The sequence below is a fragment of the Ahaetulla prasina genome, chromosome 2 (genome assembly GCF_028640845.1).
Source record: "Ahaetulla prasina isolate Xishuangbanna chromosome 2, ASM2864084v1, whole genome shotgun sequence".
Lineage (NCBI taxonomy): Eukaryota > Metazoa > Chordata > Lepidosauria > Squamata > Colubridae > Ahaetulla > Ahaetulla prasina.
Genome location: NC_080540.1, coordinates 232,104,405 through 232,129,882, shown reverse-complemented (window position 1 = coordinate 232,129,882; position 25,478 = coordinate 232,104,405). Strand labels below are relative to the sequence as shown.

General features: G+C 39.9%; 1 protein-coding gene across 1 annotated transcript in view; it reads right to left on the bottom strand.

Moving 5' to 3' along the window:
- Window positions 1-25,478, bottom strand: part of RORB (RAR related orphan receptor B) — a 154,818-nt gene that overhangs the window by 23,568 nt on the left and 105,772 nt on the right. Inside the window, exon 4 of the mRNA XM_058169002.1 lies at window positions 22,281-22,682. Coding sequence (XP_058024985.1) covers window positions 22,281-22,682 — 402 coding nt within the window. The remainder of the gene's footprint in view (window positions 1-22,280; window positions 22,683-25,478) is intronic.

Sequence of the window (25,478 nt, the reverse complement as noted above, 5' to 3'; positions counted from 1 at the left end):
CTTTACAGAATGGAATACAAAAAAGTACGAGCTTAAATAACACTTTTAAAAATGAGAAGTCACATGAAACTTTTATGGTGGGATCTAGAAACCTGGGCAATATGTGTTGCTTCTCCTTTATTACATTTTCCTTTAAAACATTGCAATTAACAGAAAATTGGAAAGTTAGTTTAGTTAGTTTAGTTAGTTTAGAACATTGCAACATTTTAGCAGCTAGATATCAGCTCTGGACCTAACCATCCACACAGTGTTACAGAATCTGGGGAAAGTGTCAATTTAATACTACTTTAGGTGTGGTGCAGGTGAAACTATCACAAAGTTAGGTCATGGATTTTTTTATTCTTAAAGTACTACAGTTTATTCCCTTAGTGTTAGAAATTCTGAGGTTATGCCACCTGGTTTTCCAACTGGCAGCAACTTTTTCTCTCACTTGCTCTTTCTTTTTTAAATTCTACATTTCAGGAAACACAATTGTGGGTCAGATTCACATTGGTTTTTCTTTTTCTTTTCTTTTTTTTTGAGGGAGTGAGGAGTCAAATTGGTTAGTAAATTATAGCAATTTCCAATTTAGTTTGCACCCAGTAGTCAATCATTATATACAGATCAGATCATATCCTTTCAGCTTTAGTAAAAATACAGCTGATGTTTATTTATTCAACACCAGCAAATATCAAAACAACTAACTGGAAAAACTGGGATACAAGATAGAAGATAGGCAAAAGAAGGGAAAAAGACAACTTGCAAAAATTAACATTTAAATCTGTTAAAAACCACAGAACTTTTCAGAACCAAGTTCATTCCTGAGTGAGCATGTCTATTTTAGCGTGTTTCTGATCTTTTTGCTCCCTAAAGTGCAATTTTGAATCAATTGTTTGTCAAGTCCAACTGCAGATTTATTTCATATTATGTAATTTATTCTGTTTCATCTAAGCTATCCTGGTTTGGACTTCCTTTAGACGTGGCATCTCTGAAACTGAAAGGACAGACTTTTCAAACAGTGCCTTCAACTTCGAGTTTGAGATGCTATTATTCCTTCCCATTTTTACATAGAAGATTTTCTGGTCCCAATGACTGTGCCCTTTTCAAGCACTTTATGCCAGCCTTGTAGGTGTGAACCAATTGCTTCTCAGTTGCGATGATTTAATTCCTGAGCAGTATCCATAATGTCTAGGTTTTGAATGCTGGTCCACTGGTATGCTTTGTGAAATGTGTGAACATAAATTGAAATGTGTTCTGACATAGAGTCTCTGAGTGCTCTGTCTCCCTGCTGGGCCCATAGCTATTTTTCTGGAAAATCGTTATGGACAGTTTTCAATTCCAGCATGAACACACACACATCAAAGTCAACCCATATCTCCAGATCAGAGCAAGCACACATGTCCCTCCAATCAGTTAGCAAATATATGGCTTGATGTTTTTTTATTAATTACATCAAACCCAATTAAAACAGCACAAAAAGTGGACAAAAATCAGGACGAAAGAGGAAGACATGAACAAGCAAAATTTTACATTATTTTACATCTATAGCTGCATTTATATCTATATCAAAAGACACAGGACTTTCCAGAGCTACTGGAAACAGCATTGTGGGTAAGTAGCATGGAGATTCCCCAAGAGACTGGCCTTCAGTTATTCTAGTCTTAACTCTTTTATGTATGTAATGTTAGATGAATAGAAATGATACAGGATCCACTCTGTATTTTCGCACTAGAAAGGAACAAATTTGCTGTACAGGAAGGAAGTGTCCCAGAGGTGGGTTTCAGCAGATTCTGACCAATTCTGGAGGACTGATAGCGGAAATTTTGAGTAGTTCGGAGAACCGGTAAATACAACCTCTGACTGGCCCCACCCCTATCTATTCTCTGCCTCCCAATTCCCAGCTGATCAGGAGGAAATGGGGATTTTGCAGCAGCTTTTCCCTGGATTGGGGAGGGAATGGAGATTTTACAGTATCCTTCTCCTGCCACGCCCACCAAGCCATGCCACGCCCACCAAGCCACACCCACAGAACCGGTAGTAAAAAATTTTGAAACCCACCACTGATGTGTCCATAAAATGTGAAAGAGCCCTTTGTTTTCCTTTCACAGGTCACTAGTAGGACCTTCAGGAGAAGAAAAAGATAACTGACTCTAAGAGTGAGGCAGAGAGGATAAATTTATCTCATAATGCAGTTCGCCCTAGGATCATGATGTCTTTTAATTATTGTTTTTGTCCAACTAAAGAATAAACAGATACTATCAGTAGTATGCTAAATGCTCCTCTGAAGCACTTTCTCTTTAATCGGTTTTGTTTTCCTCTTGAGAGAATCTTGCCTTCTTAGCATCCACTTCATATCCACAGGGAGAGCAGAAGTTTGAAGTAGGCCACTAAAAATGCTGATAATCATCTTAGTTAAAATTGGTAATGAATTTTAATTGACTATTTACCCATAGGATATGAGTGCACTTGTAAAAGTAATTTCAGCAGGCAGGTAGTCCTCAATTTACGACCACAATTGAGCCCTAAATTTCTGTTGCTAAGTGAAAAATTTGTTAACTGAGTTTTGCCCCATTTTATGATTCTTCTTGCCACAGTTGTTAAGTGAATCACTGCAGTTGGTAAATTAATAACATAGTTGTTAAGCGAAACTGGTTTCCCCACTGACTTTGCTTGTCAGAAGGTTGCAAAAGATGATCACATGACCTCTAAACACTGCAACCGTTGTAAATATGAATCAATTGCCAAGCATCTGAATTTTGATCATGTGACCATGGGGATGCTCCTTTTCCCCCTAAATAATAATCTAAATTGTTTTATATACGTGTACATCTACCTTCTTTGGTTTTCGAAGGCATTTCTCAATAAATAGTATCTATTTAAAATAAAATCTATCCCACATGCATGCCTTAGATTAAAAGAAGTAATCCAAAATTCTATGCAATTTAATATACATTTCTAGAGCTTTCAGTAGGCCCTAAAACTGGTGGTTCAGGATTAGCTCTTGAATTTATTTATTTGTTGGGGAACACTCTAAATAAGTTGAGAATCGGTCTTACACAGGCTATTAAAATAAATACTGTGTACTCATTAGTGATCAACATTAATATTTGCAATTGTTAATAATTCTAATTGCCTTTGTGACCAAGATGCTATTATCCTTCTTCTGAGTGAAATCTTCAAAAACCTTTAAGAGGTTTATTAAATTCCTACCAACAGTTATAGCTGTAGGAAACTGTCCGGTTCCTTTCTTGTGCTATTAATTGTTAGCTACTAATTGCTTTTGTATTTTATCTCAATTTTAAAATTTCTTTTTATAGATATTGCATTTGTATGCTGATCTTTTATTGTGTATGGTCTTGGAATGTAAATAACTTTTGACTGCTTTGTGTAGAAATACAATGTTTCTGTTTTCAAGTGTGGTTTATAATGCCTTTGACAAAGAACCTGTTGTTCAAAATGCATCAGATTATGCAGGGAATTAAGAATTATGTTTTCATTTTGTGTAGTGTGTGTGTGTGTGTGTGTGTGTGTGTGTGTGTGTGTGTGTGTGAAGTGACCTTTATGGTATTGGATTTAAAAATCTGCATCCTGTTGTAAAGAATCCTAAACAACTTTAGAATAATTTTCTTCACAGATTATATGATTACTTGCTATTTTCTTGTTAGAAATATGTTAGAATAGCTCATCGATTATGTATAAGAACTGAACTTAATGTGTTCTTTTGGTTCATTTATCCATCTTTATTGACATTTAATGTGCGGGTGATAAAGGGGGCACCGCGTTGCTCCCATATAACACCCATCCTGAGATCATCAGTGGTTTCGGTGTGAAGTACCAGCTGTATGCGGATGACACCCAGCTGTACTTTTCTACACCGGACCACCCCAGCGAAGCTATCGAAGTGCTGTCCCGGTGCCTGGAGGCCGTACGGGTCTGGATGGGGAGAAATAGGCTCAAGCTCAATCCCTCCAAGACAGAATGGCTGTGGATGCCGGCATCCCGGTACAGTCAGCTAAATCCGCGGCTGACCATCGGTGGCGAGTCATTGGCCCCGATGGAAAGGGTCCGCAACTTAGGCGTCCTCCTGGATGAACGGCTGTCTCTAGAAGATCATCTGACGGCCGTCTCCAGGAGAGCGTTTTACCAGGTTCGCCTGGTACGCCAGTTGCGCCCCTTTCTGGACCGGGATGCCCTATGCACGGTCACTCACGCACTCGTGACGTCTCGCCTGGATTACTGCAATGCTCTCTACATGGGGCTCCCCTTGAAGGGCATCCGGAGGCTGCAGTTAGTCCAGAATGCGGCTGCGCGGGTGATAGATGGAGCCCCCCGTGGCTCCCGTATAACACCCATCCTGCGCAGGCTGCACTGGCTACCTGTGGCTTTCCGGGTGCGCTTCAAGGTTCTGGTAACCACCTTTAAAGCGCTCCATGGCATTGGGCCGGGTTACTTACGGGACCGCCTACTGCTACCGAATATCTCTCACCGACCCGTGCGCTCTCACAGAGAGGGTCTCCTCAGGATGCCGTCAGCGAGGCAATGTCGTCTGGCGACGCCCAGGGGAAGGGCCTTCTCTGTGGGGGCTCCCACCCTCTGGAACGATCTACCCCCCGGACTTCGTCAGCTTTCGGACCTCCGGACCTTCCGCCGCGGGCTTAAAACATACTTATTTAATTGTGCAGGACTGAGCTAGATTTTAAATTTTGGGTTTTAAATTGGGTTTTATCTTTATTTTTAATTGGACGGGCTTTAGAATAAGTTTTTTAAATGTTTTATATTGTATTTATATTCTATTTATCTGTTTTTAATTGCTTGTAAACCGCCCTGAGTCCCTTTGGGAGATAGGGCGGTATATAAATATGATTAATAAATAAATAATAAATAAATAAATCCTGTGTGGCCCATATAACACCCATCCTGCGCAGCCTGCACTGGCTGCCGGTAGCCTTCCGGGTGCAATTCAAGGTGCTGGTTACCACCTTTAAAGCACTCCATGGCTTAGGACCAGGGTATTTGCGAGACTGCCTTCTGCCACCGATTGCCTCCCAACGACCTATGCGCTCCCACAGAGAGGGCCTCCTCAGGGTGCTGTCGACCAAACAATGTAGATTGGCGGCCCCCAGGGGCCCCCTCTGTGGCGGCACCAGCCCTATGGAATGAGCTACCTCCGGGGTTACGCCAACTCCCCGACCTCCGGGCCTTCAAACGTGAACTGAAGACTTTATTATTTCACCGAGCGGGACTAGCCTAAGAACGTATTTTAGTGAAATTTTAATGGGTTTTAATCGTTCTTTGACCATTTTAGTGATTCGGCCACTAAATCTTTGCTTTTAATTGTTTTTTAATAGTGTTTATTTATTATATTTATATTATAGTGGTATGTGTATTTTAATATTGGCTGTACACAGCCCTGAGTCCTTCGGGAGATGGTGCAGTATAGAAATGTAATTATAAATAAATAAATAAAATAAATGTAATTTTAAGCAAACTTTCTAAAGACATTGTCTACAAAAGATTGCCATGGGTCGTATTTGCTGTTTGCTGTTCATATATCAATTTTATCTGCCTAACTTTTCTTGGGTGCTAGTTACACTTCAGTGTATTGTCGGGTTCCACCTATATAGCTAATTTTATTTTCAGCTGTATTCTTGATCTTATATATCTAGAAAGGAGGGATTGTTTTACAATTTATCAAATTCCAGTTTTGCATTGATTTCATGCAATAGGATACGGAGGAAGCATCCAGATTTACAGCTTTTGTTGGACTGCAGATCCCATCATCATATTATGCTAGCTGAAGGTGATAGGATTTGAAATCAAAGACAGATTTAAGGCCACATAAATCCCATCCTCCGAAAAGGTACTGCTTTTATAGGGTATTTGAAGCAACAGACACTGAGTGAATAGAAAGTATTGAAAATCAAGTAATATATACTATTGAGAGTAGATACTAATTACTGAGAGCTAGAAAGGGAAATAATTCATTGAAAAAGCCATCAGGTATCAAAAACAAATATAGCCATTTGTCAAATTATAGATTTCAGAAATTAGCACTGTACTGTATTCTTCAAGTTGTTAAACACTCTAGCTCCATGATGGTGAACCTATGCCACGCGTGCCGCTGCTGGCACCCAAAGCCCACTTGGCAGGCACACAAGCCATTGCCCAGCTCAGCTTCATTGCGCACGCATGTACTTGCCTCCCGCTGGCCAGCTGATTTTCAGGATGTGCATGGGGTGGGGCACATACAGGAGATCCGTGCGCCTGAAAGGTCACGCATGCATGCGCAGGGGCGGGGGTCGCGCATGTATGTGCAGGGGGTGGAGGTGGGAGCATGGGGATGAGGCACTCCCACGCAGCCCCTTTTTGGGCCCAGGAGGCTGCAGGGAGGCCTACTTGGCTCAAAATGGGGGGCGAGGGGCTCACCATTTCAGACCTGTTTGGGTGAACCAGATGCTAATTTTACATCTGGTTCCTCAAACCAGTAGTTGCAAGGACTGGCTGGCCCCTCCCATCCCACCCCACCCCTCCCAGGAGTCTTCATGATGCCCGTTTTGGATGCCAGGTAAATGCAGAGCCCACATGAGGTTCTGGGAGGGCAAAAAATGAGCCTTCCAGAAATTCCAGAAGTCCAGAAACTGGCCCGTTTCCAGCCTCTGGAAGGCCTCCGGAGCCTAGGGGAGGCCATTTTTGCCCTCCCACAGGCTCAAGGAAAGCCTCCAGAGCCTGGGGAGGGCAAACACACACACACACACACACACACACACACACACAGAGTGGTACAGGAGGCTGAGTAGGCCATACCCACCCAGCAAAAGGGCAGAGAACCAGTTGCTAAAAATTTTAATGCGCGTGGGTCGGAGGAGCATGGGGGTCATGCACACATGCGCGTGATGGTCATGCGTGCATGAACAGGGGGCATGCATTTTATTATTGGTGCCAGCACACATGTGAGCTGTTGCATGTGTGCGCATGTTTGGCACATGAAGAGAAAAAGGGTACCATCACTGCTCTAGCTCCAAGCCTGTTCCAAAAATTTAATGGTGCTGCTGAAAATGTACTGATTTTGTAATGACATCTTCCAGCCTAAGAGTATTTTTATCAGGCTTGAAAGACAGGAACAGTTTTGGAACAGCAGAGTCAAAAATATGTGGTGTCTCTAATATGTGCGGTTGTTATACAATTTGATTTTTTGATACAATGCTGCACGCAACCTCCTTCCTGTGGGAGTCTCTTTAATTATCGTTTAGTTCTGTTGGTCCATTAAATAACTTTTGGGGATCAGAATTTCTTTAAATCTCTAAAGTAACATAATTGGGTAGAATCTGACCAAGACATAACATGTCACAGTGAATGCAGTTAAATAAATAATAGAACTTTTATTAAATCATTAAAAATAGCTTTTCTCCCCCAAAAGCAGGCTAACTTATCCCTCACATTAATACTAGCCGACTTCAATATTAAAAATATTCCCAATCCCCTCTTCCAGATAGAGGGATGTATTCCCAAGCTTGGACTTTGACTCTTTTTTGGACTTGTTTTTTTACCCACCGCTCACAGACAGAGCCTTCTCCTTCACTTCATGCCTTCTTTTTGGTTTTTTTATTTGTCACAACAGTATATATAAGCATAAGCATGAAAATAACTATATAATATATAAGCATATATATGAGCATAAGTATGTAATAACTATATTAATTGGATATAATGAAAGAAAAACAATAGGACAGGAACGATAGGCACGTTTGTGCTCTTATGCACGTCCCTTATAGACCTCTTAGGAATGGGGTGAGGTCAATAGTGGAGAGTTTTTGGTTAAAGCTTTGGGGATTTTGAGAAGAGACCACAGAGTCAGGTAAAGTATTCCAAGCACTAATAACTCTATTACAGAAGTCATATTTTCTGCAATCAAGATTGAAACGGTTAACATTGAGTTTAAATCTATTGTTTGCTCTTGTATTGTTATGATTGAAGCTGAAGTAGTCTTCAACAGGAAGGGCATTGCAATAGATGATTCTATGAGTTAAACATACATCTTGTTGAAGGCGGCGGAGTTCTAAGTTTTCTAAATTCAAGATTTCAGGTCTGGTGGCATAAGGTATTTTGTTGTGTTCAGAGGAGTGGAGAACTCTTCTTGTAAAATATTTCTGAACACGTTCAATTGTACTGACGTCTGAAATGTGGTATGGGTTCCAGACATATGGCTTCTGCTGGAGAATAACATGGGACGGGGTTCCTTTGATTGGCAATTGCATCACCCAATCATACTGGCCCACCTTGTTAGAACAAGTACAGAAAATCTGCATTTTTAGAAGCTTGGGGCGGGGGGCGGGTGTTAAACAAAAAGATGCTGCTTTTTTTGTGGCAAGGCTAATGCTGTGGAACAGATGGATATTGAGTTGGTCTGTTCCTTACTGCCTTTTTGGAAATCTGTGAAGAAGGAATTCTTTCAGAGGGCTTGCAATGATTTTGCAGTGACATCTTCTTTTAAACCTATTAGATTAGCCCGGGAGCATTTATCCTTTCCTCTATATTTATGGAATGCCACTTTCTCTTTCCTTTTTTATGCTTTTATTTTTGCTTTTGTGCCGATTGTGGTTTTTAAGCATTATGATATTTATTTTTTGGCTTTTGTTTGTTTCATATCTGACGCTGGATGTTTTCAATTGTTCTATTTCTATTCTATGAGAACTCTGCTGAGAAGTAATTCTGATTTCAGTTGGGTAGGAGTATGTGTATATAACACAGATACACACATCAGAGAGACACACTCACATACACATCATGCCAAATAATGGGGAATTATTCTGATTGCTTTCCAAAAATACTGTCGTAAGATTTTTTCCCCCCCCCTTTAAATGTTTTGCCCTCAGGGTGATTCAGCACAAAAAATACAAAACTATTAAGGGAAAAATAAATCCAGCTCACAGTAAGGGTATGGCTGATCCACTTCTTGGAATAGTCATTATTGTTCAAAATGAAAAGGGGGATATTTGAAGGTTTTGATGCCAGCATAAACTGGTAAGCCCTCAATTAGGAATACTGCCAAAAGTCATTATTTGCCAATTGTACGTTGACCTTATTTGATGGCCACGGGATATAATGAACTGGATTTATTTATAGCAAGTGCACACAATTTAAATTCACTCTATTGTATAACTTTTTTTAAAAAAATTTTATCTACATAAGAATGGGCATTGCATTATTAACCATGTAGAAATAATGTTACTAAAATTTTAAGTGAGTTATTTTTAAACTCATCCGCTAATTTTATTTTTCCCTTTGTACCCCTAGGCCACGGGTCTGCAAACTTGGCTCTTTTAAGACTTGTGGACTTCAACTCCCAGAGAGCTTTGCTGGCTGAGGAACTCTGGGAGTTGAAGTCCACAAGTCTTAAAAGAGCCAAGTTTGCAGACTCGTGGCCTAGGCCAAATAGTTTTATAGGCACCCCTCTGTACCAATCTTCTTTCACTACTTAAGAGTTTGCCCTGCACCCCATTTCAGTTCTTTATTTGTCTTGGGGTGTAACAACTAATTTAACATTGTTTCTGAAGCAAACAGTCTTACATTATAAACTACATTCATATAAATCTATATAAGCTAGATACACAAACACAACCGTAATGCAATTATAATGCAGACAGCAAAGAAAAGGGCCTCAGGCAATGGGGTATTTCTTTGTCTACAAAGTCTGTATAGAAGTAAGCACTCCAGCCAATCCAGCTAAATCCACTTGGTGTGTAAAATAAATAATTAAAAAACACCTGCAAAACACAGCACAGGCTGAATTTGCAGTGAAGTTCTCCACTCAAACAAACAAACAAAAAGGTTGTTGTCTCATCTAGTAACAGAATCGATAGCCATATGGATAAACCTTTATTTTCTGTTCCTCCATCCTTCTTCTATCCATCTATCAATTGATCATCATCTTTTCTAAGATTAAGAGCTCTGTCGGACAAGCTCCAAGAGAAAGAGTCCTAGAACAGGCTAAGATCTATCAGGATAACATTTACATAAGTCAAATGTTCCTCCCAAGTGGCTTTTGTCCTGTTATAAAATCTGTGTGGGGTGGGGGTGGGGGTGGGGGGTAAGGTTTGAACCTCGAGTCTCCCTTTATAGAGTGTCTCCCTTCTGTTTTTCTTAAACACCTTTCATTTTTTCCCCTTTTTATTATTGAAAGTCACCTTAGAGCAGGGGTCTCCAATCTTGGCAACTTTAAGACTTGTGGACTTCAATTCCCAGAGTTCCTCAGCCAGTTTTGCTGGCTGTGGAATTCTGGGAGTTGAAGTCCACAAGTCTTGAAGTTGCCAAGGTTGGAGACCCCTGCCTTATAGTAGTCCCATCATGGCAAGATAGGTGGCAAATGAATTTAACAAATAAATAAATTTATTTATTTAACAAATAAATAAATAACATATATGTACTGAGCCTTATGGTTTGCAGTTGCTGTTTTTCTTTGCATTGACAGCTTTTCTAGCATTCGTTCAAAATCAAAATTGTGCCATTCCAGGCTTCTAATTCAAGTATCAGTTTAGGAACAGCTTAATAGGCTTTTCATTTTTCCCACCAGTGAAGGATAGTTGGACATCACAAGACCATGGCAACAATTGGTCATGTCAAAGAACTGGACATGCAAGTTGCTGAATTCAAGATAAGAGGAAAATTCTGGTATAGCAATGTAGGCATTGTTTTTCTCTTTCAGTTTCATTGCAAGTTAATGTCTGTGGCTGCCCCATCTCTATGGAATACTTTGTCCCCTGAGGTCCTGGTGACTTTTAGGAAACTAATTTTTGCACCATGTCTTTGGGCTTAATTTTTTTTCCTGACTATTTTTAGGGTATTTTAATTAAGTTCGTTTTTTAATTCAGCTTCCCCAGTATGGTTCTTTTTGCTGTCCTTGGGATTTTGCATGTAAAGTGCCTGAAAACTTTCCATGGATCTCTGCAGTGTGGGGGTGGCGATTGGAGAAAAGTGTCAAAAAAAAAATCATCAATTCTGCTAAGGGTTTTTCCTCTTTTGCCTTTTCCAACCCTCTCCTTTAAGTCCTCCCCTCTGAGTCTAAAGCAGGGGTGTCCAAACTTGGTCCCTTTAAGACTTTTGGACTTCAACTCCCAGAGTCCCTCAGCCAGCAAAGCTGGCTGAGGAACTCTGGGAGTTGAAGTCCAAAAGTCTTAAAGGGACCAAGTTTGGACACCCCTGGTCTAAAGATTTAGATGGCTTATACTTACAACAGTTAAGAAATCAATGAGTTAGAAGAAGCAAGATTGAACTGAGGGATTTTTTTCTTAATCAGGTGTATAAGCAGAATACTCTGAAAACCTGCCAAACATTTTAGATGGCCCTCACAATGACGGGAGAGGTCAATGCTTAGTTGTTCTCCCAGGCAGTAGTAATCTAGTAGGGACCTTATATGATCGAGAATGGAGCAAGGAGTACTTTCCAGCGTATTCTATGCACAGGTTTTAAGCAATAAATCCTCATGACTTAGTATTGCCCTTTTTCTTGATCTAATGAATTCTGCAAATATTTGACAAGACTGCAGGTCATATAGAGCCAGTTTAATCTAGTGGTTAAGGGACTAGACTAGATAGCGGGAGACTGTGAGTTCTAGTTGCATGTGAGGTGGGGCACGTTGGGCCAGTCACACTCTCTCAGCTCAACCCACCTCAGAGGTGGGAAAAATAGGAGGCGGGGAAAGGTCTGTTGACTTGCTTATAAAAATAATAATGGCAGGAAATAAGTAAGTAAGTAAGTAAATAAACAAAGCAGTGTGTCTGTTATAAGAAAAGGAGTTTGACAACTCATCTAAGCATAAAGAACTGTCTGTGAAAAGTTGCTTGCCTGTTGAATTATTCATAATAATGACTAAACAATTTTTTCTCTCTGCCCAATTATCTGTTTCTTCTCATTTCCCGTCATCTTCAGTTTTGTTCTTCTCCTTCTGACCCTATGCAAATGTATAACAATTGCTATCAACCTGCCTTCCATTGAGGACCTGTATACTGCACGAATCAAAAAGAGGGCTTTGAAAATATTTACAGACCTCTCACATCCTGGACATAAAATGTTTCAACTCAAACGACGCTATAGAGCACTGCACACCAGAACAACTAGACACAAGAACAGTTTTTTCCCGAAGGCCATCACTCTGCTAAACAAATAGTTCCCTCAACACTATCAAACTATTTACTAAATCTGCACTATTATTAATCTTCTCATCGTTCCCATCACCCATCTCCTTCCACTTATGACTGTAACTTTTTTGCTTGTATCCTTATGATTTATACTGATATTGTTTCCTGATTGTTTATTTGTAGCCTATGACTATCATTAAGTGTTGTAAGCATTGTACCTTCATGACGGTATCATTTCTTTTATGTACACTGAGAGCAAATTCCTTGTGTGTCCAGTCACTCTTGGCCAATAAAAATTCTATTCTATTCTATATTTTCCTTGCCTTATCACCAGTGCGTCACATTGCCAGAAAAATGTCAGAATGACCTTCATATAAATTATTGTGTGGTGACGCTTCATTTAAATTGGGAGGTGTCCAATCATAGCAACTTTAAGGAATTCTGGGAACTGAAGCCCAGGGATCAGACATCCTTGATTTAAGTGGAATCATGAGGTGATTTACTTCTATAAAGCAACTTTATGGGGCACAAACAACTTTGGACAGTGCTGTGGAGAAGGCTCCTTTCCTGAAATGCTTCCTGCAGTACTTTCACGTCCTTTGGTGTGGACCTCAGAATTGCCTGCAATGGCTGCAACAGGAAGTCAGATTGAAGTTCTCTCAGGGCATACTGAAAGGATTGTTTGGCCCCTGGAGATGAGATGGATCCAGTAGTGGGATTCAAGTGATTTAACAACCGGTTTTCTGCCCTAATGATTTCTTCCAACAACCAGTTTGCCAAACTGCTCAGAAAGTTAACAACTGGTTCTCCTGAAGTGGTGTGAACTGGCTGAATCCCACCACTGGATGGGTCCCCCCATACATATCAAGATGTGGCTGGCATGGGGATTGAAGAGTGAAGTTGGTTGGTGGCTTCCACCTTTGAAACATTTCTAATCCTTAATTCTCTTTTAAACTCCATTTTTATTATTGTTTTTCTATGCCTGTTTTTTCAATTTTTATTTGTAAAGTGCCCAGAGTCATTTAAGTGAGATGAACAGTATAGATGATAGATAGATAGATAGATAGATAGATAGATAGATAGATAGATAGATAGATAGATATAGATAGATAGATAGATAGATAGATAGATAGATAGATAGATAATAAGATTCTTTTGCTTCATGAAGTTGCTTTGAAGTTACATTTGGTTTTAAAGTTAATTGAATGAAGCTCCTTTGTAGATTGCATAGCCCTTGGGATTTATAATTCCATTGTCTAAATAAAGAAGGGAAAAAGAAACCTTAAAAATAAATTTAAAACTGATTTCTTTTGGATAACTTTTCCTGCATAGACTCTTCTGGACATGCTTGTCACTGCCAGAATAAACCTCTGAAGGGCGTGCAGTATTTCTCTATATTTACTTGGGAGCGCCTAGGATTTTAGCTCATGCAGGGCTAGCATCTGCCATAAATTGGTTTTGACAATGTACACGTGTAACTAAACTTTATCAGGATCTTATATCAGAGAAGAAGTACGATCAACCTATTACTCCTAGCTATGCTTCTGCATGATCACCTACTATTGTTGATTCTCCCCAAAAAAGAGTCTTTTCCCCATCCTCCCTTTTTTTCTATTTCTGGAATAGAAATACTGAGACATACAGAGAGAAACTGTGCTGAGAACACTCATGATCCAAAATCTGATTTCCTCCCCCTTCTTCATTCTAGTTTGGGAAGAGGAAAAACCTTTTCTTTGTTCCCCACCTCCATTGTTCAATTTTCTGAATGAATCACTGCAAGGGGGGGGGGAATGGGCCTTGATTGGAGAAGGGTTATTACCTCTGCAATTCTAGAAAGGAGGGAGGGAGGGAGGAAGGAAGGAAATTCCTGTTCCCCAAATATGTAAGAATTTAACCAGATTCATTTTCTTCAGTTTTTTTTTTTGCATGTCAAGATTTTTTATGAATTTCTAATATGTCTCTCTTATTTCTCAGATGCACATTTCACCTATGACCAGGAATAATAGACAGGGCAGGACTGATAACTGATTGCAACTTTCTGCACAAGTTCTAGATGGTGGGAAGTAGATAGTCTACTTCCTCTAGAGCAGCGTTGGTAAAACTTTTTGGCACCAAGTGCCGAAATGGGGAGTGCACGTGCATGTGCACGCAAGAGCACTGGAAACTGATTTCTGACATGATGGATGCGCAAAGACCAGCTGCTCAGTGTGCATATGTGCACCAGAAACCGGAAGCTCAGCTTCCCGGCACGCGCATGCATGCCGGGAAGCTGCTCTTCTGGTTTTTGGTGCTCCCGCGTGCACAAAGACCAGCTGGCCAGCACGCATGTGCCTGCTGGAACCCGGAAGAGCAACGGGCGACAGTTGGCGTGCCTGGAGAGATGGCTCTGTGTACCACTTTCAGCACACATGCCATAGGTTCACCATCACAGCTCTAGAGCAGTGGTGGGTTGCTCACAGTTCTCACCAGTTCTATAGAACCGGTAGTAAAACTGACGGGAAGCTCTGCCCACTGACCCGAACGTCATCAAAAGTGATCTGCGTGCAGGCAGGATGCAAACTGGTAGTAGAGTATTTTTTTTAATACCTCTATTTCTTTCTTTGTACTTGTTAAAATTTACTTGCTAATTTTATTTCTTTTATTTACTTCCCCCCCCCCAAATTTATATTTTTATTCTTTTTAAAATTTAATGTAATGTGATATAAAAATAAATAAAAACAAAACAATAACAACAAATTGGACTAAAATTGCAGGTTACATAAAATATCTTCTTTTCAAAAGTCAAAATAGTTATTCATTTGACTACCGTATATACTCGAGTATAAGCCGAGTTTTTCAGCACGTTTTTTGTGCTGAAAAACGTCCCCTCGGCTTATACTCGGGTCTATATGGCTTATACTCGAGGTTTTTTTTTTTTAAGCCCCTCGGCTTATACTCGAGTATATACGGCTTATACTCGAGTTTTTTTTTTTTCCTTTTTTTCACATTTTACCGGACGGCGCGGGGAAGCCCTGCCGGTGCAGTGAGAGGGCGGGGCGGGGGAGCCGCCAGCCTTCTCAGCTGAGGGAGGGAGGGTTTCCCCAACCGGTAGGTGCCTCATTTCCCACCCTCGGCTTATACTCGAGTCCCCAGTTTACCCCAGTTTTTGGGGTAAAATTGGGGACCTCGGCTTATACTCGGATCGGCTTATATTCGAGTATATACGGTATTTTAAATAGTTCTTTTTAAGATTATTATAATATTTGAAGGAGTTTTCACCTATATTTATAGCTATATACATATTTAAAGCTTTAAGTGACTTTTTAATATGTAAAATATCAATAATTAGTGAAAAAAGAAAAGCTGTGAAGTAATTTTTAAAAGAACTTTATTTCATGAGCCTTCAAACAAAATTGAAGGTGCTTATGGTGACTTCAACTGCCAGTGTATTAATTTTCTATAATTCACCAACCTACAATTCTCAGCTTGCTTATCTAGTAGTAAATTCCATTGAACTCTGAGATTTATTCTTGAGAAGGTATGCATAGGGCTGTGAATCTTATTTGTGGTTCCCTTAAAAAAATGGTCATATTAAACCGCATCACTAACAAATTTACCAGAAGATAAATGCACAAAGTTACATTTCTCCTTTCTCTTCTATGTATTCTGACTCTTTGCTATTTGAAACCAGGGAGGATATAACTAGGATGTAACTAGGATGCATATTCTAAACACTACACAGAGTTGTGTTTTTGAGATAGGTGACTATATAAATTGGAATAAAACATGAATAAATAATGTCTAAAGGACCGAGAGGCTCAGAAATATTTCTATAAATAAGAAATGGTACTGGAGTCCTACATATAACATTTTAAAATGTAAGCATCTCTTCTATTAATATTATTTAATTAAAATACCTATTTAAAGCAAAGTAGGGATAACATGGGTTCGGAAATTCTTTCCAGCTTTTGAGCAGGAATGGCCATAGGAAGTTTCTCATTTTCTTAGGCATGATGAAGTATCTCTGTATGCTTATGTGTCTCCTTGTGTTGGGCCTATTTGTGTTTATTTACATGTGTGCAGTGGACAGGTTACAATCTTTGGACCAGAAGTCAAGCGACCAGGAAAAAGGATGGAGGGGACTCAATCTGCAGTAGTCAGTAAGATTTTCACCTGTTGCTCATCTGCCCTCAATATCAGATTCAGCCACAATGCTTTATTCACCCCTGAATAATATTCACTCTGCACAACCAATGTAATCCACACATTGAGCAGTGTTTTAACTGCATTTCTGAAGAATCTGATGACTTCAACACTCACTAGATGGCAACCTTGATCTACAGAACTATAACTGAAATATATCCAAGCAATCTTTAAAGCCGGAATAATTAAATATGATTCTCTAAGAGGGATCTTAAAATTAGTTGTGGGCAAGGAAGATAAAAGAGGACAGAGCCATAAGAAGTCCCCAGGCAAATAATTTTGTGTATGAGGAAGAGGTTTAGGATAAAAGTAAAAGAGAGAGGCGGAGGGGGGGGGGGGAGAGAGAGGGGGAGGGATTTTGGAGCTCAGTGATACTTAAATAAACTCCAAAGTTGGGACAGATTGTCCCTTGGGAAAGTTCTGTAAAGGACCATGAATCAGAGAATGCCCAGCCTAGTACGTTGACATCCGAACAGATTTCCAGAAGATTCTCTGCTTCGTGTTCAACAAATGCAAAAAGTGAAAACTCTGACTCCTTCACATCTCTCTCCTATGGGAATCCAGCTCTGTTTCTGTGAACAGCCACAGGAGCTCTAATATTGTCATTTTAGGAAGCTAGCAAAATGCTCAGGTTTTCTTGTCAGTGCATCTCCCCAGCCAGAACAAACAGACACACAGGAAAAATGAAAATAGCCTAAGTGATATTCAGTGCATTAAATAATGTTTTTTTAATCATTCAGGAGAGCTTGAAAAACATTTTGGGTTCGGTAAAAATACAGGTACAGCTAAACTACGTTTCCGGCCTCTCTTTTAAACGGGTACCTGCAAACACTGAAGGATAACAGCAAGGCACAGAGCCCCTGGTTGCTCTGCATTTTGGCAACCCTGTAGCCCATTCTTCGCTTGGCGGGTTTGCTTAAACAGCAGTAATTTGCATTGTGAGCCGAGCATTCAAGGCTGCACCGCAGCTTTAAAGCATAAGGAAGCTTTGTTTCGATCTGTAAGGATCTGAGTGCTGTGATCCCAATCTGGAAAATGTGGTTAGAACCTATTAAGCCCGTGATAACTGTCTTTCTCATGGGATAGCCTTCAAGCTAACAGGGTTGCCATTGTGTACCCACTCTTCCCTTAATTACTGAGTCATTCTCTGTTTATGACTAGTGGGACCAGAAACAAGAAAAATTAATATAACTATACCATTTTAAGAAGCTTGCCTTTCTTTCCTGCTCTGTTTAAAACCACAGTTTCTCTGCAGGCCTTCTACCGCTTTTACTACTTTTTTTTTTTTTTAATGTTGGTCCCATTGTGAGGTTTTAACAAACCGCTGGGCAAAGAGGAATTCAATACATGAAAAGCATTCTCAGTAACTCTGTCTCCTTGCTGGAACCATCTTTCCTATTTAATTTTTTTCCCATTCTAAGCCTCTTTGAAAACATAAAATTGAAAAATAGTGCAATACTTGGCTTCCTCTCATTTCTCATGAAAACAGTAATGATAAGTTAAAAGATCAGTTATCTTTCTCGAAACATTTTGATTCTAACTCTTAATCCTGGTCCATTGTTAAGGAATGGGATACAAGTAGTCCTTGACTTATGACTGTAAGTCATTGCAGTCATAAGGTGAGGTGTCCCATTCAAAGTTATCAATGGGTGTGTTTTATCAGAAACTTTATTAGAATCAACCAAAAATCTTTAGTGCAATATTTTGAGATGTCCAGAATTCTTCATCAGGTTGGCTGTTACACAAAGGAGAAATATTTAATGACTTAATTCAGATATCATCTCTTGGACTCTGTTACTTAGGTGAAACTTAATCTTTGCTATAGACCTCAGCTAATTAATTCTACAAGCGAAGAGACATGGTTTATTTAGTAAATCATGTTAATCAAACTTTAGCCCAGCATATGTCTACCCATCAGAACCTGAGTTAGGCTTATGTCTACAACCTGAAGTCATTGTTTTTTAAATCATCAAACCCCTTGCTTTATGTAACAAAGTTATCCTTCAATCTTATACAGTAACCATGAAGCAGTGCTTCTGAGCTAGATAAGGTAGTACCACTAAGTAAGGTAGTACCCATAGATAAGATAGTACCACTAAAGCAGTGTCTATGTGTCTATATTTTTATTGCATAGAAGTCCCAAGATGTTGGAGTATATGGAAAAAGCAACTTTCCATTAAGAAAAATACTGTTGACAAAGATAGAATCTGTCTCCATTCCAACAATTCTTATAGATGACTGTACAATTTCTTATTCATCAGTTCAATTTATACATTTCACCAATCAAGTGTTTTTCAAACATGGCCACTTAAGACTTGTGACTTCAATTCCCAGAATTCTGGGAGTTGAAGTCCACACATCTTAAAGTTTGAAAAACACTGTATTGAGAAATGCAAGAAAACTGGTTGAATTCACACATGCTACATTTGTGTATATATTTATAATATTTACTACAGTCACCCCACACTAAAAAAATATGCTTATATACCATGAAGACTGGATTATCACAACACTGCTAAGCTTGATCTACCACATCTGGGCTGCAAAGTTCCAGATGACCACTAGAAGAGCTGCCTTGAGATGCTGGGCCTGCTCTGTCACTTTTGAGTCCTGTGTTTCAAGAGATGGAAGCAAGGGAAATGTTAGCTTAAGGATTTTAGTAGCACTTCCAGATCCAGGTGATCAAAAAAAATAAAATAAAAAAATAATAATCCAGATGATCCCAACATGGCGGCAAAGACTGAAAGTGTTAACCATCCTTTTGATGCTAGCTAGCGATCATCTTGATTTTTGCAGCCCAGTTATGATATCCACATGCAAAGCTAAGAAGAAATAAATTATATTTTGGCTTAGTTTGGTAGGTGTAGTCTGTGTGGTGTAATCAGCCAAGACCCAGCAGATTTGAGAAGACAGCCCCAAAAGAGCTATTGCTTTGTTCTAATTAGTCTGTGGTTTTAGGAAAGCTCTGGAGCTCAAGGCTATGGAAAGCTTCAAAGGGGTGCTTCACTTTGACAAAGATGCAGTTCAATTCCCATGGAAGCAGATTCACAAAATGAAGTGGGAGCTGCTTTGATGTAGCAAACTGAATCAGATGGCTCCAAAGTGGTTACAGACTCCATGGCTTCTCTGCTGCTTTGGAGGCTTTTTGCAGACAAAATGCAATTTTGCTTTTTCACTTCCATATATGGAGAGGACTGGGGGCGGACGGGGTGTGCGTGTGTGTCAAGTATTTTCCCTGACATTCAGTAAGTGACTGGCCAATGAGTTTATCGCCTCATTAAATTCTCTGCCTATCAGAGCTCTCTTGGGGTGGTATGGGTGGCAGCGCTTCAGGCTTCGTTCATTTTCTTAGTACTCAATGCTCATTAATGTGGCCAGCTAGAAGGCTTAACTCTGCTCTCTCCTGTGCAAACAGAATTAAAATACACGTTTGTGATGATCCTGTCAGCCAATTTAGAGCTCTCTTCGTTTCTTAGCATTTTGAATATGGTTTCACAGCTGACCAGTCCAGAAGCCCTTTGGAGCCATATCTTACTTTTAAATTCTGCATGATCCGTGCTGGCGTAGGTTTCTCAATTATGAGTGAATGGATTAACATTTATTTATATCTTTCCCCCACTTCCAAAGCTGCCCAGCTTCTTTAAGTGACTAAGGGCAGAATACCAATTTAAAATCAAGAAAGAGACTGGATTCATAAGGGCTAGCCAAAATGTTCACTGCTTTTAAGAGTAAGAGGATAGCAAGCCTAACAGTGCCGTTTTCTTTGGGCCAACCTGTTCACGGCCTGCATATCTCTATGGCCTTTTACCAGTGGTAAAATCCAATTTTTTTTACACTGGCTCTGTGGGCGTAGTTTGGTGGGCGTGGTGTTTCTTGGTGGGTGTTGCTTGGTGGATGTGGCAGGGGAAGGATACTGCAAAAATCTCCATTCCCATCTCACTCCTGGGGGAAGGATATTGCAAAATCTCCATTCCCACCCCACTGGGGACAGCCAGAGGTGGTATTTGCCAGTTCTCCAAACTACTCAAAATTTCCGCTACCAGTTCTCCAGAACGTGTCAGAACCTGCTGGATTTCACCCCTACCTTTTACCACAGTGGGCCAGCCTACTTGTTATAATGAACTGATTGAGTGACACTCAAGCTCTAAATGTTTATCAATGGGCTTCTCCAGCCTGGTATCCCATTCTGAGAGGTTTCTTTTCAGGAGCAGCCATATTTGCCATCCAGCTATCCCAGTACACCTGGTATTTCAGAAATTGTATTGATTAGAAGGGCAAGTCAATGGGAATTCTTCACTACAATATGAATCTCAGGATCTCAGAAAATGAAGGGCCTAGAGCTGTGATGGCAAACCTATGGCATGTGTGCCACAAGTGGCACGCGGAGCCATATTTGTGGGCACATGAGCGTTGCCCTAGCTCAGCTCCAGTGCACATGCGCACCCCGGTCAGCTGATTTTCAGGCCTTCCAGGCCCACCAGAAGTCAGAAACAGCCATTTCTGGCCTCTGGGGGGGGGAGGCTGTTTTTGCCCTCTGGAAAGCCTCTGGAGCCTGGGGAGGGTGAAAAACGGACGTTCCAGGCCCACCGGTAACCATTTTGCTGTCATGTGCCAAAAACAGGGAGAGCACTGGGGGGGGGGCTTGTGCATGCATGTGGGTGTGGGTGTGTGGGTCATTGAATTATGGGTGTGGGTATGCGCACACGCGACCCCCCGCACTACCCCTGCTTTTGGCACGTGACGGCAAAAAGGTTAGCTATCACTGGCCAAGAGTTTAAATGGTTTTTAAAAAAGAATACATTTCATTTGGAGGTAGGATACTTTCACCATTAATTCAACCCATCTCTATAGGCCCTTTTGGGGAACAATTTGCTGTGCTGTCCTTTCCCCCTCTCTGTTAATCTCTGCCTTGAAAGAGGCACCAGGGAAATATTTCAAACATTTAATGAAGTCCTTGACTGCATCTGGATGAAACGTGGCAGGGTCAATTCCTTCTAAAAAGTCTACCATTTTATCCTGCCAAAGAAAAGAAGGAACAAAAGCAGCTGCAGGCATTTTGATGCTTGCCCATTACTGAATATGCACAAATCTGTTTTGAATTGAATTTTGAAGTAGGTTGGATCATGCCGTTTTGCCCTCAACTTGCAGATGTACATCTCCAAATCCAACCAAGACTAATTGCCCAGAAGTAGTCTATTTTTATTTCTCTTCATAAATGTATTTAAATGCTAGCAGAACAGATATTTAGGGCTTTATTTTTCTAGCTAGAAAGTCAACTTTGGCCTGAGAAGAATTTTTAGAAAGCACATTCTACTGAATGGCATACAAGAGGAATAAATTATGATTATAACAAATACAACAATCATTGATTAAAAATAATTAAGTCTTTTAACGTATCTGTGAATAGAAAATATTGGCCATCATAAAGACATCACCTTCCTCCCTATACAAGACACCTAACAATGAGATTACACTACCAATTATCAGAGTCACAACTGAAGAAATTATGCCTAACACTTGAAATAAAATTCTCCAACGAATTAATAGGGACAGTGTGAAGTCATCTATGCCAAATGCGGATGTAAATCTTGAGTCTTCAATGCAAGATCACAAAGTTCTGCATTATAATTAATTTTCATGCCAGTTCTATTAATGATCCACTCTCAGAGCGATTTGTTGACAAGAATGTGTATAGTTGTCAAAAAGATCATTAAACTCTCATGATAATGAGCTCTTTTGATACAAGCTCTCTATTTAGTAATTATCATTTGATTGATTTATCATGGACTGTGGCGTTCAGCTTCATAAACAGATCATGAATTGCTCCATTTAAGTAATGTAAACATTTTAGAATTCCGTAAACTGACTCTACAACAAACCTAGTCAGACAGGATCAACCCGTTACAAATGCACCTCTCAGCTTGAGAGAAAGACACACAACCATTGTAAAAATTACACTGACCACCAAAGACAGGATTATCTTACCTATTTCTGCCATGGTTATCCCTGGAGCTAATTGTCCGTTGTTGCAAAAGCTATAGGTAAACAAGTTTGGTACAGAAGTGAGGTCATAAATAGGTTCTTGCTTGATCTGTTTGATTCCGGTCATGTCTAAGCCAGACTGATCTGGGGAGGGCTGAGCAGAATCCACACTGTAATAACCCTCTGACTTCGGCAGGTCAATGACATGCCCATTTGAATAAGTGCCATCCGTTTCATTGTTCAGGTTGCTTAAGCCATTGCTGATGCTACTGCTGTAGACTCGGGCCAAGGCTTCAGCCTCGCCGCTCTGTTGCTGGCGCTGCTCCTGCAGCCGCTGCTGATGTTTCTGTACCTCAGCATAGAGACTGTCCCTCTGCTTCTTGGACATTCTTCCAAACTTTACAGCTGAAACAAGAAGAATTTCAAAAATACATTGGTATTCTTATTTTTAAAATATCACTTTGACCTATATGCCAGGTGCAGAGTACTAAGTGCTTCAAACTGATTAGAGATCATTAATCTTTAAAGACTATGTCAATCTGTGGTTTAATGATGGTTATTGGATAAAGCACAATTGAATGGATTTAGGCCACATATAAGGCAACGAAGGAGTTTAAGAAACCACATTTGGTTTAGAGAATTTTTATAGGGTATGAGATGTCCATCACTGGAAGTCTTCATTCATTCATTCATTCATTCATTCATTCATTCATTCATTCATTCATTCATTCATTCATTCATTCAGTATAAGCACCATGGCACCTGGGAGATTACTTTCAGTATGCAATTTTCTTTAAAATCATTGCATATAAATCTCTTATTTTGTCCCAATTAGATCAACTGAGGAATATAGTCCTATATATATTTGATCCTTACTGTGCAGAGGTTGAAATTACCTATACAGGAACTCAAATAGAATTAATATTGAGCAACTATGAACTTATCTATTTTTAATGGGAGAGAAAATTTGTTCATATAATAGTTCGAGCAATTAAGTTTTGTTTCCGCCTGTTTAACTTCATGGTGAGAAAAGCTTTATTTTTATATACTTATTAAAGTACAGAATCAAGATGTTTCTGCATCATTCCCTTGGAAATCTCAGTAACTTTACCTTAAAACCAGTAATCATGAGATTAATCTACTAGAAAGTAATGGACCTGAAGTAATGACTCCAGATGCAACAAGAAATGTTTTGCTTTAACTTTATTCCATTTAATAAATAGTTTGTTAGTTAAATTAATGGTCTGTCCATTAGAGTGAATTGAAGTTTTACTGCATACACCATTTATGTCAATCACATAATTACAGATATAATATATATGTATGCAAATTAGGTAATTTGTATTTAAAAGATGACCCTTCATACTCATTATTGTCATAGATTCACATATCAGGTTTATCAGGATCGTTTACAGTTGATTTCTTCTTACAAGTCCAGTAAATTTCAATCAAAATAGTCTGCCCTGTCTGATTCCTCTAGAAATCTATTTTGCAGATGAGATATGCATTCATTAAAAAAAGATTTAGTAACACAATGATGATTTTTTTTTTCAAATAAATCAGCCTGTTCTTGGTTTTATAATGTTTAGGATAACAGTTAATGTTGGTCATTGTAAAGAGAGATTATTTTAATTTTTAACTGATTGGTTTCCACTAACACAGTGGAAGAAAATGATGTGATATACTCAGTGGTGAAATCCAATTTTTTTTTACTACCGGTTCTCTGGGCGTGGCTTGGTGGGCATGGCATGGGAAGGATACTGCAAAATCTCCATTCCCATCCCACTCCAGGAGAAGGATACTGCAAAATCCCCATTCCCTCCCCACTCTGGGGCCAGCCAGAGGTGGTATTTGCTGGTTCTCCGAACTACTCGAAATTTCCGCTTCTCCAGAACCTGTCAGAACCTGCTGGATTTCACCCCTGGATAACCTCCTCTGGAAATTTGGAATTGAAATAATTCCAAATTATTTAAAAACTCAAGTTTTTTGAGTTAAACATTCTTTTTAACTGAACCTGAAATTTCTGGAGGAAACAAAGAATATTTTAAACATTTTCTTTTAAAACACACACAAAGATAGAGACAGTTAGGCCATAGGTTATTGTCACCCACAGTGACAACCTGTTGTCCTTGTATGTGTATCCTTGTATGTGTACTCTTTTACTGGTTGTCTTTTGTTGACAGTGGAGCTATAGGGCCTACTCTCCCAGGCTCGCTCACTCCAATTGCTCACCCTAGCCTAAGTTCGACTGAAATCAAGAGAATATTCTTCCTAGAGTGCCAGGCAACCACCAACCTGCCCTGCATAATGAGCAGCCTTGCAATTGCTTTTTCATCTCCCCATGTTCACTGTGCTGCAAACCAGGGCTCTCTAAAAATGTCCTCTTCAGATTTCCATCCTGTGTGATTTATCAATTTTCTCCAAACCTTTAATCTGTGCCCTAACAGGATTAGTACTTTCGGAAGATAACAAGCCCCTAACTCCCTATCATCACAATCTGTCAACGGGGCTGTTATCGTTACACACTTTTTGGGGAGGTGGGAGAGAATGTTGTACAGGTAACGATGAAGGGAAATAACAGACCAAGGGAAACACTCTACAGGAATCGCACTTCCTCTAAAGAAGTACAATTTGTGGATTACATCTCAGAAAAGTATTTGTCACATATAACCTTAAAATAATAAAAGGGTTCATTTCCTGTGACAAGAAAAGGGAGAAAACTGTCAGTCATAATGCAAAGCAATATCACCATCTTCATTAGCCATTTTTTCAATAGGCCAGGACAGCGCTGGGGACAGCGTCATGCAGGAATGCTTGCTGTTTTCACTAGAATGATGAAAGCAGTGTCAAGCATGGGAAGCTTTGCTGCCTTCCGACATGTGAGTGATATCACGACCCGCATTCCAAAGGGGCAGAGCTCATGTTGTGTGCCACAATGTTGCTTTCATCATTCTGTCCCCCTTTGTTGTGTGTGTGAGAGAGAGAGGGAGGGAGGGAGGGAGAGATAGACAGAGAGAGAGAGAATGAGAGAGAGAGAGGGGGAGATGGAGGGAGGGAGAGAGAGAGAGAGAGAAAGAGAATGAGAGAGAGAGAGAGAATGAAAGAGAGAATGAGAAAGAGGAAGTGAGAATGAGAGAGGGAGGGAGAAAGAGATATGAAAGCGAGAGAGAGAATGAGAGAGAGAGGGAGGGAGGGAGAGAG